General features: G+C 41.0%; 1 protein-coding gene across 5 annotated transcripts in view; it reads right to left on the reverse strand.

The window, feature by feature from the left end:
* fam184ab (family with sequence similarity 184 member Ab) overlaps positions 1 to 16,373 on the reverse strand; it is a 173,715-nt gene that overhangs the window by 32,106 nt on the left and 125,236 nt on the right. For all 5 annotated transcript variants that reach the window (XM_070543886.1, XM_015947564.3, XM_015947562.3 and 2 more), the window contains 4 exons: positions 6,973 to 7,095; positions 5,896 to 6,057; positions 5,279 to 5,400; positions 2,455 to 2,605 (listed from right to left, as the gene is read on the reverse strand). In XM_070543886.1, coding sequence (XP_070399987.1) covers positions 2,455 to 2,605; positions 5,279 to 5,400; positions 5,896 to 6,057; positions 6,973 to 7,095 — 558 coding nt within the window. The remainder of the gene's footprint in view (positions 1 to 2,454; positions 2,606 to 5,278; positions 5,401 to 5,895; positions 6,058 to 6,972; positions 7,096 to 16,373) is intronic.

Here is a 16,373-nt window from a genome sequence, read left to right on the forward strand (position 1 = left end):
ATAGATTTATCATCGTTTTGGTGAGAAAAAACAAACACCTGATCTCATGTGATCTATTAGCGATGGAGTCCATGTGGTGAATTACTCTCAGTTCAGCACAAGTTTAGCTCAATATCTGTAAAACGGAGTAAATGTAATTTTGTATTTGTTTTTGATACAAAGGTTGCCATTTTTCAGCTCTTGCAGATTTTTACTTTTTTATAATTACTAACAAAAACAAGAAGAATCTTCATACTAAAAAGTAATTCTGCTTCAAATGAAAATTGCATCTAAAAATCATGATTCGGTTAATTTATGGACATGCTTCGTGCTGCAGCTACCTGCTGATAAGGTTAGTCGGGGACCACAATGTGTCAAACTACAGCTTTATGTTTAAAACCTCACAATAAAGACATGCACACAAACACTTCCTCTAACAGAAACCAACTTTTTTCAGAATGATTCAGAAGTCCTGAAAGACTAAAACTGATGACCTCAGCAACACCTAAACAAGTAAAACAAAGACATTAGCCTAGTTTTATTACTATTTTGGTGCTCTGTGCAGATTTTGCTTTTCTTTTAATTTCACCAGAACTGGACTCTTTAGGAAGGAAACCGGACGTTGTCTAGTTGTCCAGAAACATTCGTCTCCTCTCGGAGTTCATTACTAACCCGCTGAACCCCAACGCCAATTGGGGGCCTCCAAAGTTTCATGTCCCAAACATCTACAACTGTCCACATTCTCTAAACACAACTAAAACCACAATCAAACAGCCCAGATGGGAAACAAGGCCATTTTAAATTGTAATAAATTAAGATACAATGATATTTGAACTTTATTTTAGAAGAGCATCTGACCTTCAGTGGTGTCTGCTGGGGAAAAAAACTTGAACAAATGTAGTTGAGGACCCATGGAATAAGTAAAACAATTCCTAACTGGAATTTGAACTCACAACCTCCATCCTGTTAGCACCTTCACACAGGGCAGCTCTTCTAAAGTAAAGTTCAAGTATTATTTTATCTTAACGTATCAAAAACCAAAAATTGCTTTGTTTACAATCTAAACTGCTTTGATTGTAGCTGTAGCTGTGCTCGGGGAACGCAAAGACATGAAACTCCAAAGGCCCCCCAATTGGGAGGTGCCAGGGCCCAAAGAAAAAGGACTAGGGCCTAAAGGGTTAATCACAAAAATGAGAAGTTAATGTTATAAAATCAACGAAGGGTTTCAAACATCTCATATCCACGGATAAGATTAGCAGGAAAAATCAGCCGTTTCTGTTTACATGTCAGGAACAAACTCTTTAAGAGCTGGTGCTAAACGGTGAGAGGTGGGCAATAATGTTTTTCAAGTGTCTGTTTTTTCTATGAATCACTAAACAGATTTAATGAAATTCCCAGAAAGTAACCATTAAATCTTCGTCTGTAACTGGTTAAACTTTAGAGAGAGTCTGATTTAGGATGGCTGCCCCTGCTAGTCGATATCAAACACAAAGATGGCCGTAACTCGGCCCGTTTTACAAATGTAACTATAATATGGTGGAAGAAGCTGAGAGTCTGAGCATCAACAGATCCCATCAGATCTTACATTTAATAAAAGTGACATTTATTTGATCTCAACAAGAACAGCTCCAGTAGGAAGCACCTGTATTCTGTACAATGAGAGTGTAGTTTTTGTTGTTAGCAGAGGCGTTCCCCGGTGGTTTATCCGACATCTGAGCTGCACCGAGGCTCAGCTCCCTCTTGCACTTCTGCAGGATTGATTTTTTTTTTAAGAGTGGAGATTCGGCTGGCCTCTCTCCAGGCGAAGTTCCTCAATTTGCTAACTGATGACCTCACTTTATGTAAACTTAATTTCAGCTCAAGCATCAAACTTCTGTCCTGTGTTCAAACGCCATCTTTCCAGTGTGTGTCTGCCCAGAGGCTGGTGACTGATGTGATTTGGCCTTAAAGTAAATAAATGAGAGTGTGGTGCAGGAAGGGTGCATTCATCACCATCAGCTGATGCACATACAACAACTGCACCCAGAAAAGGTTGCCCCAGTGTGCACACTGACCACAGAGCAGCTTAGTCATGCAACATGAATATTACCGCGTGGTGATTAAGAACCGGCTCAGTTCTACTGGGTGTTGCGCAGCTCTCTGTAATGAACATGTGATGGAGTTTGTGCTCCAGCGCGGGAGAGAAATCATTCAGTCCGGCGTAGACGTCACCTCGTAGAGCACAAAGGGAGCCCGACAGAGAGGCGGCTGCTCTTATTGCCTCTTATCTTTTCTCTTAGCTGACTGATTTTGTTTCATTGCTGCATAATTACAACAAGTCAGGTACAAGCTGCAGGACTCAATTATTTTATGTATGAAATGTATTACCTTAAGATGAAAATTGTTTTTATTTACTGAAAAAGCACAAAATAAACTCAATTATCCTCAAGAAATTATTTATTTTCATCTGGTTTTGTGGTTTTTAATGAGCTCTACCTGTTCCAGCAGGTCCTCCACCTTCCTCTGCCAGCTCTCCCTGGCGTTGCTCAGCTCCTGCTCCTTACTTTGAGCCAGCTGAGCTAAAGATGAAGCTTTGTCCTCCTCATGCTCTTCTCTCAGCTCCTCACGAAGCTTCTTGCACTCCTGCCTAAAAGCACAAAACACCAGTTACAAAAGCATTGTCAGGTCAGCCTTTGGACTCGAGAGAAAACACTAAATAACAGAAAAACTGAGTTACACAGATTTTTATAAACACAATCTCAAGACACATCCTGATCCATACTATTTCAGAGTAAAAGCTTCAATAAAAATGATGAAAAACCTCTCAGAGGGATGGAAATTTGTCTTATATTTTCTCAGGAATCCCTTCTTCCTGTTTTAAAGTTTCTGACCCCGCTGTACTCCCTCCATGTTTACGTGCTCCCTGTTTAATCTCTTAATGTAAGTTTCATTGCTGCACAGTCAGCATGTTTACTCTATTATTAAAGTATTTTGTTCATTCGGCTCCTGTGTCCACACCAGCATCTTGGGTCCTTCTGAACAGCGCTTTATGGCAGCGGCCCTCCCTGAACTTTAAAATCCTCCTCATTGCACCGGATGCACCATCTTATATGAAAACATATTTATTTTTAAATGTCAGACCCACGACCCAAAAGGGGAAAAGCTCTTTGTTTTCTTATAAAATCCACCTTTTTTAATTTGACTGAAGAAAAGTTTTGAAAGATTTACTTTTGCAGTTGCTGATGTCCTATGATTACAAACGGATTTGTTTGTACATTCATCCAGCCCCAAACTCTCATGTTATTTGCATTAAATAGATTTTTACTATAGTACTAATCATCAATGTCAATTTTTTCTACATTTTTATATTTAATGTCCACATGTTAACCAAAAAGAAAAGATGGAACATTTTTTTAAAAACATGTCAAACACCATCTAATAGCGGCAGAAAAAAGAAAAGAAAAACCTCCTAATTAACGGGACGATGGCTGATCAAATGCTGGTTCCCACACCGTATGATTAGAAAATTCTGATCTGTCAGCAGTTTCTGATAACCTGATTTATGTGAACTAAAACAGCTGATTTAAAATTATAATCAGCTCGTGATCGGACAGCTGTTTTTAAAGATTAGAGTGTAATCCTAAGAGAAAAACAAAAGAGTTTAGAGAGTTTTATTCAGAATCTGTCGTGTTTTTGTGCGGATTTGATTTCCAGAACATCAGGAGAACAGCAGGAGAAAACAGAAACTCGTCTAAAAGTTGCTCCAAAGGTGCTTCAGGAAGCTTAATGCCGGCGGTAAATCGTCCTGTGCCATTAGACCTCAATACTGCTTTTACAGAGTGACCATCGCTCTTGAATGCTTCTGTCGCCACCCCGCTCCATCACTGTGAACGTGTGTGTGTGTGTGTGTGTTTTGTCAGTGTAATGGCTGCCTGGAAGTTGAAATGGCAGCTGTTAAAAGTATCCAAGCAAACACTTTTTTTCCCACTGAGAGCAACAAAGTATGAGACTGAAAGCTCAATTTTTCTTTTTCTCTGTTTCTCACGCTCTCACCAAAAATATTAGCACAAGTGCACCGCTTGATGGTGCAAAGCAAACCGTCAGGTTCACATTGAAGCACGCTTGACAACTGTCATAACTCTTGACCTCTTTTTGTGTAAAACATGGAGCCACAGACATACTTATTCTTTCATCATCATCACACACACACACACACACACACACACACACACACACACACACACACACACACACACACACACACACACACACACACACACACACACACACACACACACACACACACACATGTTCTGCAGCATCTGCTGGGAAGGAGAAGAGACAAGGGCAGATGGAACGAGATTAGAAGAACTAAAAGAGCGAAGGAATCGATGGGCAGTGAAAGTGTCAAAAGACGGATGAAACGTTCACAGAAACGGCTCATTTGTTGGATTTTAGGAGAATCTAGGTGTGTGTGTTCCTCTAATGAACATTTCAGACCCCAAACAAAGCTGTGTTTGGCTTTAGTTTAATTAGTACCTTAAATGAAAAGGTTTCATTGACAGTTCATCTACGTGCAACACTTTCACGAGAATAACCGTTGTGCAAGAGTCTTGAAAACAGCCCTTCTTTTTTTATATATTGGGTCAAATATGAAAGTAGATGCACATGTGTGTGATTTTTAATCTTTATTTCTTATTTATTTCACAAATGGAAAACAAATATTGTCAGCTGCAAACATCACTGAACACACAACAGAGAGAGATCAGAACATTTTCATCCTATCAGTGTCCAAATAGTGGTTAAAATATTCAATGTTTGAAAATATTTGATCGATGCAACATTTTTGGTACTTTCGGGCAATTTTGGGTGGAATTTCCTCTAATTTTTTACAAAAAAGATTTGTCAAATTGAGGAAAAACTTTTTTTACAAGCTCAGGAAGCGTTGAATATTTAAAATATAGAGGAAGGAATAAGTAAACCTTATAATTCTTTAACAATAATGGTAACTTCTCCTCACATAAAACAGTATCTTATAAATTCAGTATATTAAAAACCTCTACAAGGTCTCCCTGATGAAGCAACAATATCTTGGTGTGACGCATTAAAATACACACAAGGACTCGTATGCTAATCGTGACACAAATTCACAAGAATGTCTAGAATGATCAAAAGATCAAGTGAGAACATTTTCTAATTGAAATGTCAAACACCAGCTTCCTTGTCACCATAAAATTCCTCATCAACTCTTACATAATCTGGGACTCAAACACTATGATGTACTATGAGTGCACACACACACACACACACACACACTTACCTGAGTGTTTCGGTCCATTTGAGCTCCAGCTCCAGAGCCATTTTGTCCATCTTCAGCTTTTCCTCTTCTTTGGTGGTGATGAGTTTGGCTTCATGTTGACGTTTCTGTGTTTCCAGCTCCCCCTGATAATCAGACAGACGTTAATGTGTCATTAAATTTTAAAGCAACAGGACAAAGGGAGACAGGTGTAGAAAACATGGTTGTTAAAGTGGGTGAAACAGACTTTCCTTTGTTCAAAACAAAAGTCAAAACATCCTGTAAGTTCTGCCCTTTCCTTTGAAATAACCAATTACAGCTAAACTAATAATAAATGAAAATTTAAACATGCATTAGCAGGAAAAGAAAATAATAGCATCATCTGTAAGAAACAATATGAGGTGCATTCTTAGCTTTTTAGTCAGGAAAATGTTCTGTTTACTTTCATAGAGGGGGCGGAGCTTAAAATCTATACTGCAGCCAGGCACTAGAGGTGGCGCTGATTTGTTTTGTCTTTATAAGGTTATTTTTTGGCATGATGAAATGTATCGTAACGGTCAAATGAAGTGATTATAACTAAATCAGCTGATTATCTCTTAACGGTTATTTTCAGAAGTTATTTATGTTTTCATGTGCCTGACCTGCAGCGCGGTCAGCAGGTTGCTGGTCTCTCTCAGTCGGGCCCGGGTAGCGTCCAACTCCTCCAGTAGTTTATCCTGCGCCTCCTTCAGGGTGGAGATCTGCCCTTCAGCTGTTCCAAAGTTCTGCTCCCCTTTTTGTACCTCCTGCTGCAGCCAGGACACCTGCATGGAGGTAAAACAGAGGTTTGACAGGAAGCTTGGTCTCAGTGTGGCTGCCTACTCTAAACCAAATCAGCGTTTCATGGTCAGTGAAGCAGAATTAGCATTAAACGGGTTTTAATAACTGCTTAACATTTTTTTTTAATGCGTACACTCACAAAGTTTTGGATAGTTATGTTAACTATAAAATATTATTAAATGTTACAGTTAGACAAACAAGTGTGTCTGAATGAAACAGGAAGTGGATCAAATGAATGTTTAATTACTCCTAAACCTTCAGATCACATGCAGCATTCACTTTCAAGCTTTTTACATAGAAATGAGGTTTATAACTAAATGTTTATCTTACATATCAGTTTTAATCACACAGAATCAAAATCTCAGAGATTTAAGTTAAATTTAAACATTTTTGCCCAGGCTCACGACACGTCTGGCTAAACTGAACACTGAGTGGAGGGTTTAAAAGGATAACAATATTTTACTGTGTTAGATCTGTTCAACAGCTACAACCACAAGGCGGAGTTTGGGTTTATTTGATCTACATAAGTAGTGTGATGAAGTTTTGTGCCCTTTTAAAATGAAACAAAAAAGCTGCAAATTAAAGATGCAAACTGGCGATATTTGTCTCTGTTTAAAAGTTTAGATGTAAAATTTTATTCCTAAAAATGCAAAACTCCTCACTGCAATTTGAAATAATTCCTTAGAAAATCTGAGATTTTAAATATTTACAGTCAAATGTCACTTTTTTAGTGCAGGTAAAACATCTAATCTGGCAACAAGCCTCCTAATTATCAGCATGCAACAGTCACTGTGGTAAAAACCCTCAGAGATATTTTATGATGGTATAAAAATGTAAATGGTTGTAATTTTCAGCTCGTTTTAAAGCTTTTACAGGCGGTGATGTCTGACACGTCGTACCTCCTCATTGGCTGCTTTGAGTTTGGACGTGAGCTCCTCTCTCAGCTCGTCCAGCTGCTGACTGAGAATCATCTTCTGCTCCTCCAGAGAGAGTCGCTCCTTCTCAAACTGCTGTTCCATCTCCTGTGAAAACAAAACAGAAACACAGCCAGGTTAAAAAAAAATCACTTGTGAGAAAATCTGAAACTTTGTCCAATGTTTAAAATACCCTGATAGAGATGAAAGAAATTCTCCACATAGTCACTTAATGAAGCTTGTGCAGAAGTAGAAGAACATCTGCATGGACCATCAACTACCTCAGGCCCCAGTACATGGGGCTGCACAACTGTACATCTGAGGTGGTTGTGTGCAGAACTGGAGCTCCGCAGGGTCTGGTGTTCTCACCCTTTCTATTCACATTCTATACCTCAGACTTCCCTTACAACAGCAGCAGCTGTCACCTCCAGAAGTTATCTGATGACTCGGCCATTGTTGGCTGTGTTTCTGAGGAGAATGACCTGGAGTACAGGTCAGTCATCATGAACTTTGTTGGCTGGTGTGAGCTTAACCACCTTTGTTTAACCCTTTTAGCCAGAGTGTCCCCCAATTGGGGGACAAATGAGTGTGGCAGCAAAAGACTTAGGGCCCAAACCAGTAAGACAAGGGAAATATTGACTGACTCCCAGAGAAACACTCCTTCTCACTCACCAGTAAACATCCAGAATGCAGGCACTGAGGTGGTGGATACCTTTATCCACCTACATCAACAGCAAACTGAACTGGTCCAACAACACAGATGCTCTGTATGAGAAAGGCCAAAGACGCCTCCACCTCCTGAGGAGGCTGAGGTCCTTTGGAGTTAATTCCCATCTGCTAACATCCTTTAATCACTCTGTTGTTGGCTTTGTTTTTCACTCTGCTGTGATCTGTTGAGGTACAGGCAGCTCTGACCGAGACAGAAAGAGACTGAACAAGCTAGTTAACAAAGTTAGCTCGATGCAAGGGCTGCCCACTGCATTCAGTTGAGATCTGTGAAAGAAAGATGGTGTGAAGATGACCTCCCTCTTAAAAAACCTTCCCACCCACTGCATACCACTGTGGAGACCATGGACAGCACCTTCTGTAGCAGACTGAGCCATCCCGGATGTAAAACAGAACTCTTTCTTACTGCAGTAGGTCATTCTTCCCTTCTGCAGTAAGAGTGTATAACTCCTCAGTTTAACTGGTACTGGCATTATCCTGGTCCACAATAACATTAATGCAATACTCAGTATGTGCTCAATACTTGCTCAATACTGGACTTACATAGTGTGTCTGTGTCCCTTACAGTATGCCGCATGGTTCTGGAACCCAAATTTTATTTTTATTTGTGGTTTTTGGTTATCAAAGGTTACAATACTAGCTTATTGCCTTTGTGTATATTAATATGCCTTTGTTATTTTTCTTCAAATTATTCTTTAAGTGTATGTATCAAATGAATAATCAACAATCAATTGAATAATATCAAATGAACACACAACACCACATCACACTGATGAATGAAGTTTGTGATTAAATTTTATGCTTAGCCTTGCCGATAGTTATTAAATGAATCCTTTTTTCAGAAACTGATGAACTGATGGCAACTTGAATTTATGACCTAATGTAAAATAACTTAAAAACAGCTTTTGATAACTGATAGATTTTTTTTGGAGTTTTTCATTTATCCTCCTGGACACTCGTCAGTGACTTGATGCAATTTGCTGGGTTCCTTATATAGGAAACATTATTTTTGATTGGCTTAATGAACTGTGAATTGGAATGTTTATTATGTGAAGTGCCTTGAGAAGACTCTTGTTGTGATTTGGCGCTATATAAATAAACTTGAATTGAATTGAATCCTGTTAATCCTGTTTAGCTCTCTTCCCACCCCCTAGGCAGAATATCCGGCTCATCGGTTGCTGTTTTCTTCAGCTAGTCATCAACTTTGTTCATGGGCCTAATGAAGCAGGACAGGTTGGGCACAGCACATTTATATTCTACAAAAATCAGCTTCCAGAACCTAATGAGAGAAAGAAGGTCCAACAGAACCAAAATGCTGAACAGAAATATGGTAAAAGGCTGTGAACAGCTCAGACAAACAGCACCACTAAGATTTGGTCACTACAGATTGTACAGACCACTCATAAAATGGAGCCATCAATGAGCCTTCCTAAATGAGCCTTCCTAATGGTGCTGGCCGTGTTAGTGAAAAGGTCGGAGGTCATGTGTAGGCTCAAGTATTTAGCAGACATCACTAGCAACATATGAGTGTCACTTTATTGTAGCCTCCGGAAATGGTCTGTTTTTCCATCTACAGGTCGACCTCTTCAGTATCGGGTCACATGGAGACATAAGTCTTAACAGGGGCATTAATCTGCAAGAAAGATACTGTGCATGCCCAAGGTCCCTCCAAGCTCCCTCTTATCTAAGACTGCTTCGCTTCACAACACAAGATGGATGAACTTTTCATAATTAAATCATATAATGAACAAAGGAGTAAATAAGGGCGACGGTGGCACAGGAGTTAAGTGCTCGCCCCGTAATCGGAAGGTTGCAAGTTCGAGTACCGCTCAGTCTGTCGCTGTAGTCGTGTCCTTGGGCAAGACTTTGAAGGCACTCAAGAGTACAGATGCTTCTCTCTTTCGCTCCCTTATCTTTTTTTCTCAAGGCTTTGTCCTGTCTGCCCACAGAGCGCTTCTCTGCATTTCTTCTGAAAAACTTTTTACTAACCATGGATTTGATAAATTGGTCATTCAATGCGTTTGATAAGATTTTTTCAACAATGAGAACGGAGCAGGGGGCTCCCACATGTCCATGGGGACACAACCGGTGGGATATATGCTGGATTCCTGGAAGGAGTGGAAGATCATATGCCTCAGCCAGCTGTCCATTAAGGATATCGAAGACGTGTGGATATTCGGCCTGATGATCAATGGATTTCTCCTGATTGGAGTGGGAGGATATCTGGTTTTCTGGAAATTTGGGAAGACGGGAGCGATTGGAGGGTGACCCGCACCCACGGAAAGCACCGTCCGTGTGGAGACTTCTCAGACTGGGACGTTATTCGAGGTGAATCGTAAGCTGGACAATGTTCAAACTGCGATACCGGTATTAATGCGCAAAATGGATGTCATCTCGGAGAGAGTCACCGGACGGTATGGACAGGTTTAAAAACCCAAATTTGGCTTCACTGAAGGACTGGAATGATCAGTTTAAAGACTGAAGGCAGAGAGGAAAATTATCTCAGCCTGACCCAAACAAATTCTTGTTATCTGAATCTGACGCCCTGGTAGACTTGAGCGGCAAGCAACAAACCCTCACGAAGGAATGCAGACAGATGCTCTGAAAACCCGACCTATCCCCCCAGCCTTCGGATTGGTGGACTTCAGCCTGGCGAGGTCAATCTGCAGGAGTCAATGTGTTCTTCGCTTCTCCCAAGATCTCCCTCCCACCTGTGACTGTACAGTAGATAAGCGCCATAGATGGCTGCTCTCGCTGGGGGAAACAGGATCCCAGACCCCCCCCCCCCCCGCCTTCCAATTGGAGTCTCATGTTATGTTGTGTTGTCTGAAGTCAGTTGCATATTTGTTTAGGTGTTTTGTTGCAGAGCAAAGCTGCCCTCCTGGTGGGAGGGTAACTGTGAAGTGCCTTTTTTTCCCTCCACCTGAACCAATCCTCATGTAACCCTCTCATCTCTATTAAGGTAGCGCGACTCGGGTTGCGAATGGCCACAGTCACCAATTCTTGTCATGTGTCTTGCCCATGTATGTCTGATCTCTGAATTGTGTGTACTGAAACTCTAATTTCCCTCTGGGATTAATAAAGTATTGATTGATTAACCCACATTGCCTGCTGGTGGTCGGAGGGACCGGTGGTGCCTGTGCTCAGCAGCCTCACCTCTGTCAGTGCGCCCCAGGGCAGCTGTAGCTACATCGTAGCTCATCCCCACCAGTGTGTGAATGTGTGTGTGAATGGGTGAATGACTGATTGTGTTGTAAAGCGCCTTGGGGGGTTCCAGGACTCTAGAAGGCGCTATATCAAATACAGGCCATTTACCATTTACCATAATCATATGGTTGAATGAACAATATTGGTTGAAGAATAATAACAATGTTTTGATTAATCCGTGCTTAAATTACTGATGTTGAAATGAATATTATTATGTTATGATCAGTAAAGTTAGATTTAACAAGTGAATCACTATCTACTGACAGCTCACACACTCAGACACCTGACGATGACAAGGTAAAACTAATATCATGACACATTGCTTTCTGTTCCACTAATCAGAACTCCTGTATCTGTCGCAAGGCATGTTTCCTGAGGTTTGTTGGTAAAATCCTTTTTACATGTCAAATTCTGATTTGTCGTTAAATCAAAATATGACGATTATTAAAACAGAGCTCACTTCACTGCGAGGCAGTTCTTGAGAAAGCTTCGGACCGGCCATCCAGAGCAAAACCTCTTTAACCCAGAGCATCTTTTGACAAGCTGTCAAAACCTGTTGCATGCTACAGGTGACCGCAAACGGTTCCTTCAGGATAAAGCTGAACCAACTTCAACTCCTTAAGAGTTATTCCTAAGACGCAAACAACTGTGGTGATCTGGAGACATCTCGAGACCGGTCTGGTTGTACTGCGGTTTCTCCTACGGACTTCGGTACCTTTGGGGTCCATCCAACTACCTGACAGTCCGGATCTACAATGGGGGGTCTCCGACGAAGGGTACGTAGGCTCACAGATTGTGTCTGATGTGGTTTTAGAAACCATCAACTTGTAGTTAAAGCAGACCAAGTTCACTCCCACTCAGAACGCAGTTTCTTCAGATACGAAGGTTCTGATAACCTCACATTCACACATCATCACACCTCACATTCCATCCACTTAGATTCATTCATCACATAAAGTGTAATTGTCATGTTTTAATTGTTTAGAAAATAAATGTCTTACTTTTTACAAACTTGACTCTCTTCTTGAATTAATACGGTGTCTGACAATACCTGAATAAACAAAGAATTCTAAATCTTCTGGTTAAACATTCAAAGACCAATCAGACTGGATTTCCATATTTATATTGAAATTCACATCATATTGGTCAAAGTGTAGTGTAGTATATCAAGTTTTAAAAGCACCCAAAATACATACGCATGCTAATCCTGCATTATAGTATACAGAAAGGACCCAGGACACATCCTTGTGGAGAATAAATTTCACTCCACTCGTCTAAGAAATGTCAAGAAAACATCACACGTTAAAAATTAATTTTTTAACCGTGTCACGGAACCATCTGATGTGTAAATGGGAAAAATATGACATACCATTCTAAATATAGCCTAAAGTGTCAGAATAACATTACCAAGAGCACGATGAGCCTTTCTGAAGCCAAAACTGAAATTCAGATGTGGGGAAATCAATATCGACACATTTATTTTGCTCCTCGCAGCTTGAAACCACGACAAAACAAACCAATTCATTGAAATTCAAAATGCAGCCTTCTGATGGAAAACTCATTAAAATTCAAAGTGATGAAAGACCAGAGCCAGGAAAGGGAAGATCATTTAATAGACTAAACGTGGATATGACAACAGCATTAGGTGAGGAAGGATGAAGACGCATTTCTTCTTGTCTGTCTCAACTGTCATGCTGTAGAAAAGTGAAGAGTGACGAGTGGAGCAGTGGTGACACACAAATACTGCTGCGGTCCTTACTCTACTCCTCCTTGTCACACTTTCAATCTGGACATTTCTGCGCCCACGCTAACGGCACAATCATGAACAGGAGTGAACAACTGAGCAGCTCAGAACACAAAGGGAGGGGATGTAGAATCATAGAAATCATAGTATCCAAGAGGGAGGAAGTCTTCATATGGAATGAAAACCTAATATCCATAGAAATGCATTACAGTCTCCCATTAATGTAGCTGTCAGCTTGCTTCAGGGCTGCAGTGGGATTTCATTTAAAACACATTCTCATTATGCAACTTTGATGCAAGTGAATACTTGATCACTTGCCGTCAGATTGCTGCGTGTGACTGGAATAAGGACGCGATGGAGATTAGGCATCATTACAAGGCTATTTTAGGCTGGTGGAACTGTATGCCTCGGTAGCAGCCAAATTAGTGGTGGGCTGTGGTTTGGAACAGCTGCTTCAGGCTCATTAAGCTGGTTCTAACTCCTGTTTGTTCCACCAGGGATCAGCTTGTGTGTCTCAAATCAGATACAAAACCAGCCTGAAACAGGGATTTTGGTATTTGCTGCAATCTGAACGCCAGACATTAAAGAGCAAAAATGCAGAGTTCTCCCAGAGGTTCAGCGTGTTTGACATGAAACTGGTATTTTCTGTACTTTTTGTGTTGTGAAATCTGATCCTATTTGTGGTCCTAATTAACATGATGATGAGCAGTAGAGAGGAAGCGTCTGTTTTAGCAGACGATGTGGTTCTGTCGTTAACTCCAAGCCATGACCTTTGGAGTGCACTGGGACGGATCTAAACTAAATGTGAAGTTACTGAGATGAGAGTCAGCTTCTACAAATCTGAGGCCAAGGTTCTCAATCAGGGAAAAGGTGGAACGCTCCCTCTGGGTTTGGGGTTGGTCTCTGCCTTGAGTGGAAGAGTTCACATGAATAGGATGGCGCAAGAGATGAAACAACACTTAGCAGAAATGAGGACTCCGCTCCAGTTGAGCGGTGAGGTCCGTCTAAGTTCCAGTCCTCACCTCACACAAGAAATGAGATCCTGGATTTAAGCAGCTGAAAAGAGCTTCTTTTGTGGAGAGGCCAGATGATAAGTTTATAATCCAGGAGGAGCTCTAAGTAGAGCTGATGCTCCTCTGCAGGAAAAGAAGTTAGCTGAAGTGGTTGAGACATCTAACTAGGATGCCATGGGCTTATCATCTCTGCAACCCAAATGTGGACACAAAGTGGACAATAGATGGATGGACATAAAAGATTAAAAACTATCGTGCAAGTTGGTCCTTTTGGGTAATTTCAGTGGTAAAGATGGGAAACTATTTAAATTTACAAGATCACAATAATTATGTAAGCAGTTTTCTTTAAACCAGGTTTGCTGACATTGCCTCAGATTTGGCAAAAAGGGGAAATGGTGTGGTTCATAAATGTTCCAGATCTTTGTAGGTGTCAGAAGAAAAGAAAAGAACAAAAAATGAGCTGAAAACACACACACACACACACACACACACACACACACACACACACACACACACACACACACACACACACACACACACACACACACACACACACACACACACACACACACACACACGCGCACGCACACACACACACACACACACAATCATTTTTTCTAATATTTACGTTACTTCTCTCCTGGTGGAGTTATACATGAGGTAAATGTCATCAGCATTCAAACGGGACTTTAAATGTAAAAAAGCTATGAGTTCTGCACCTTTTTAAATGTCAGACCTTCACATTTCCCACGAAGCTTAATTTTCTCATTTGTTTGAAAGAGCAAAACTGGAAAATATCAAAATGTGTGGTGTGAAGAGGTTCCTCAGAAGGTGAAAACTGTATTTTTTTTCCTGAGCCTTTGTCACACGTGGCTTAGTCTGTTAGTCTTATTTGTTTTCTAGCAGTTTCCTACTAAATGTGACATAAAAGCAGCTGTGTGGTTGTGAGGAATTGCAGTTTTAGCATCTCCTTTAAATAGCAGCTGACGCTCAAGACGCTCCTTTCACCTGTGTGACTCATCAGTTGGGTGGCATGGAGTCACCAGATGTCTCCCATCGGGTGCTACATCACCAGAACTGGTTTCCCTTCAGAATCTATTTTTATTTGCTCGTTTTTATTTTTTGGAAGGGAATCTCTGTTGTAACACTGTGACACGAGCTCCTCCAGGTTGCTCACATCCTGAGCAGCTTATGCAAACCGAGCCGTGTCCTAGATGACATTTATAGGTCATAAATATAAATGTGCACCCACACAGGTAGGCTGCATTTCCTCATCTGAGTTTGCCAACACTGTAAAAAAAAAAAAAGGTCAGTAAAATATACAGTAAAACACCGTCAAATTCCAACGGTAATGGAGCGTACAACCAAAAACTTCATTTTACCGTATTACATAGATTCAATAAACGTTAATTGTGAGATTGGATAAAACTGTTTTTTACTGTAATAAAATGTTGAAATTATAATTACAGTGTTTCCCTTACATGGGCGTAGCCGTGGCGGCCCACCACGGCTGAAATCCCAGCGCCATGCTTACAAGATCCCAAGTTGTATTGATTTAAAAAAAAATTTTGGCGCCGTTTCCCGAAGAAGCAGCGGGAACTACTCTGTTGTTGCTTGTGATCACAGCCGGCAGGCAGCAAGGAGGAGGAGGCAGGGCAAGGTGGTTATAGCTAGGGATGAGCCGGATACTCATTTCAGACTAGTATCCGGTACGGATAAAGCATTTTTGACGAATACAAGCATGAAACGAGTAAAATTCGTAAATATCTGTAATCATGCTGAAGGAAAATCCTCATTGGATAACTGACTTCACGCTCTGTGATTAGCCAGTCACATAGAGCGCCCGCCCCTCCCTATACACAAAACTGCAGCCGGGAGCTCAGTCCGTCCGGCCCATCCACGCACACACACAGTAACGGATCTCTCTGTGCTTGCTTCACTGTTGCTCACGTTTCTTCAGTGCTCCCTAGGTTTTCTTCAGATCGTCTCTTTTTTGGTTGAATATTTAAAGTTACTTTTTTCGTAACGTACGTGGTGCATTTAAGACAGAGCTGAAAACGGCTCATGCTGCGTCAGTCACTGCCTCCGCTCCGGTCGGGGTTTTTGTTTTTTATTATTTTAACTCTCTCTGTCACACCCTGTCTGGTCTCCCCATTCTGTTCAGTCATGTGTCTCTGTTAATTGCTCCCACCTGCCTCTCGTTTTCCAATCACCCAAGCTCCCAGCCCTCATGTATTTAAACCCCTTCAGTTCTGTGTCTCTCGTCAGTTCAATGTTTCCATGTCCTGCATGCGTTTGTCATTAAAACCTTTTACGTTATCCATTTTGTCTGCCTGCCTGCTTCTTCACCTGCGTGTGGATCCTCATCTCCGCTTCACTCACCAGCATGCCTGACACTCTCTCACACACACACCTCAGTCAACATTGTTTTGCTTAACTGTGTGTGGGAAAAATGCCAATGTTAGGAAAAAATCAGTCAAAAGATGTTTTTCCAGATGCCAAGAAAAATTAAATGCCAAATCCCCCCTGCAATGTGTGTCACAGAGGGTTTTAAACAAAAATTATTTTTGTGCAAATATTGGTGTATTCACCTTTAATACTAGTTATTCAAATGCAGCAGTTGCTGGATTGGTGCAGTTCAGAGTGGAGTGCATCAAATAAAACAATATTAACATAAAGGTGGAATGTGTCATATC

This window comes from Nothobranchius furzeri, chromosome 2, assembly GCF_043380555.1.
Source record: "Nothobranchius furzeri strain GRZ-AD chromosome 2, NfurGRZ-RIMD1, whole genome shotgun sequence".
NCBI lineage: Eukaryota > Metazoa > Chordata > Actinopteri > Cyprinodontiformes > Nothobranchiidae > Nothobranchius > Nothobranchius furzeri.